Source organism: Engystomops pustulosus, chromosome 1, assembly GCF_040894005.1.
Source record: "Engystomops pustulosus chromosome 1, aEngPut4.maternal, whole genome shotgun sequence".
NCBI classification, from domain to species: domain Eukaryota; kingdom Metazoa; phylum Chordata; class Amphibia; order Anura; family Leptodactylidae; genus Engystomops; species Engystomops pustulosus.
In genome coordinates this window covers 97,954,885-97,958,236 of record NC_092411.1, presented here as the reverse complement: position 1 = coordinate 97,958,236, position 3,352 = coordinate 97,954,885, and the positions used below count along the sequence as shown (strand labels likewise).

Genomic DNA, 3,352 nt, shown 5'->3' with positions numbered 1-3,352 from the left:
TCACTAAGAGCTAAACACAAGTCTCCCTGCAAATTCCTCACAATATGGTACTAGCTGCACTACTAATGCCAGGAAGCCCAGCCACAAGCAAACCAAAAAAAAAAGGAAAATAAAACGTTATTGTAGCCCTAAGAAGGACTGTTGGGTTCTTGTAGAATCACTCCTGCCTAACACTATTCTAATAGAACAGCCTTACGCTTTCCCTGACCAGCAGCAGCTCTCTCCCTAGTGGCATCCAGACAGAGAATGATCCGAGCAGCGCAGGTAGGGACTAGTCTATTCCAGGGTCACCTGATCATGCCAGCCAACCACTGCTATCGACGTGTAAGGGTACCATGTCATGCTGGGTGGAGTGCACAGTCTCCTGGCTTGTGATTGGCTCTGTTTCTGGCCGCCAAAAATCACAACGGCGGGAGATGCCATTTTCTCGAGCGGGCGAAGTATTCGTCCGAGCAACGAGCAGTTTCGAGTACGCTAATGCTTGAACGAGCATCAAGCTCGGACGAGTATGTTCGCTCATCTCTAGTTATAAATGAATTACAAATATAAATGGCCTATGCAGAAAACATGTTGGAAAGTTGTTATGAATCAAAATACTGTGGGCCCTGTGTCTTCAGAGGAGACAGGGCTTCTTTACCATAAGGACTGTGAATCTGTGGAATAGCCTGCCTCAGGAGCTGGTCACAGTGGGAACAGCAGAGAGCTTCAAAAATAGTCTAAATGCCTTTTTATATGAAAATAACATGTATGGTTATATTGTACTATAGAATTGTGTTCCCTTACATTCCTTCCTCATGCCCTCTCCTCCCTCTCCTTCAATGGTTGAACTTAATGGAAATGTATCTTTTTTCAAGCATGCTTACTATATAACTATGAGTTTGAGAAAAAGCATTTACAGAAGAGAAACCTGTAAATACTATTATGGAAATAATTTGAAGCCCATAATAGATGCAAGTAAATTGCTCAGATGTTTTATGTTTTATATAGCCTGAATGCTTAGGGGTTAAATGTGTAACCTTTGCTCAGTTTTGTTTTATAAACATGGCTGAAGCATGGTATATCAGATATGTTTGCTACATCAATAAGTAACTATGTGTAGTCAATTAACATTCTGGGTCCTAGAATCAAGTGGGTGCAACATGATAGCATTACATTATTTTGGGGAGGCTTTAGGATACTTCATTACAGTGGAAGGCTGCTGGGGGAGGCTGTGAGCAATGCATTCCCTACTCTTGGCTTATATTCAAGTCAATACATTTTCCCAGTATTTTGTGGTAAATTTAGATGCCCTGGCTTATAATCGAGTCAGCTTATACTCGAGCATATATGGTAATTACTGAATATAAAGTGTGCCATACATCACGTGTTTAAATTGTTAAATGTAGTTGCTATTCAGAAAAAATAAAGTCATGTCATTGAGGCTTACCACAAAACGAGGTCCTGTTATTCAAAGCGGAGATGCATGTTATTAGTAAATAAAGGGAACCCTAAACTATACCAGAATCTAGAATTTGTATTCATTGTTTAGCTCGATCTTCAAATAATAATAATTGTGATAAAAAAAATTACCAACATACAGTGAAGTAACACCTATAGCAAGTGATTGCAGTTCCAAAATTATATGGACTTTTGTCATTTTCTATCCATTGCTGGTTGTTAAAAAAATAAATAAATACAAATATCTTAATAATACATGCCGCAATGCATTGAATATTATACAAATGCTTTTCTTTTATTAGATAGAAAACAATTTAGGAAATAAACACTAAATGCTTTAGAAAGTTCTTTTCAACAATAGTGCAAGGGACTTTTTAACTTCCTTGTTGCGTAAGCTGTAGATAAACGGGTTGACAAGTGGGGTAAAAACGGCATAAAATAAAGCCATCACTTTGTTGAGTGATCCATGACTAGCAGTTGGTTTTACGTACATAACAAAAGTTGTGGAATAGAAAGTTGTTACCACTATGAGGTGTGAGGCACAGGTAGAAGCTGCTTTCTGCTTTCCTGTAGCAGATGGGATTTTCAGAATTGTTCGAAGGATATATCCATAAGACATCATTGTTAATAAAATTGAGCTGAGTATAACTGATGATGCACAGATTATTACAGTCAACTCCCTATAGTAAGGGTCAGAGCAAGACAGTTTTAATAAAGGAGCAGATTCACAAAAGAAATGGTTAATTTCATTGGCATCACAGAAATGTAACTGTGATATTTTAATAATTGGGAATGAAGTAGTCAGAAAGCCAAGGATCCAGGATGCAGAGAGTAGAATAAAACAAACCCTATGACTCATAAGGTTTGTGTAACGCAGAGGATAACACACTGCCAAAAATCGATCAAAAGACATTAATGCTAGAAGAATGTTTTCAGTGGCACCAAGGAAAGTAAAGAAAAATAGCTGAGTCATGCAGCCAGAAAAAGAAATGCTTTTTACCTTTCTTGGAATATCCACAATAATTTTGGGGACAGTTACTGTGACATAGCATAACTCAAGAAATGATAAATTTCCTAGAAAGAAATACATAGGTTTATGGAGCTGATGAACAAATCTGATAATAGTGATAAGGAAAATGTTCACAGTCATAGTAGTGATGTACATCACAAGGAAAAACAGAAGCAGGACAGTCTGATATCCCTGAATGTTGGAAAATCCCAGCATAATAAATTCTTTCACATTTGTCTGATTTGCCATGTTTCTCAAGTTGCAGATACAATAAATACCTTTATTTTCTTTTTTTTACCTACAATACGTGACAACGATAAAACTTTAGCTTATTACAACTTATAACCATAGGCTGATTTGCTTGTATCCTACATAGTTGGAAAATGCTAATCTAAATAAAATTACATTTTGGTATGATATTTACTAAAAACATGAGTTTTGACGGATGTTGGTGCATGTTGGTTATTTGCACAGAGATTGTCAATTGGAATAGCTGCACCCGATTTCCAAAATTTCTTAATATTTTAATCCCATTATATGTTTTTAAGAAGTTATGGACATATATTATATATGATGAATGAAGACTTGATCAAACCGAGGTAGATGACCTCACACGCCCAAGTTGGAGCGCAAGGATTTAAGAAAGGATTGTTCTGGTTACATGTTTGTTTCTACATATGAACCACTGTAAGATATGCTTTTAAAGAAATAAAGTATCGGAACAGAATTTTCTGGGAGTGTTGGATAGCTTTCGTGGTTCTCTATCATTTTCTACAAAAAAAATCTAAATTTGCTTGTGAACAATACAATTACTACTACAAACACATTTATGTGGGGTAGGTGGGAGAAACCCCCAAGAACCCTGAGATCTATTCTCAGACACTGTCAGGAACCCAAAGAAACTTC

At 36.8% G+C, this 3,352-nt stretch overlaps 1 protein-coding gene across 1 annotated transcript; it reads right to left on the bottom strand.

Annotated features, from left to right (window-relative positions):
* Positions 1 to 1,774: 1,774 nt before the first annotated feature.
* On the bottom strand, positions 1,775 to 2,695 carry LOC140116567 (olfactory receptor 6B1-like). Its single transcript, XM_072133080.1, has one exon. The coding sequence runs from the start codon at positions 2,693 to 2,695 to the stop codon at positions 1,775 to 1,777; it is 921 nt and encodes a 306-aa protein (XP_071989181.1).
* Between the last annotated feature and the right edge of the window lie 657 nt (positions 2,696 to 3,352).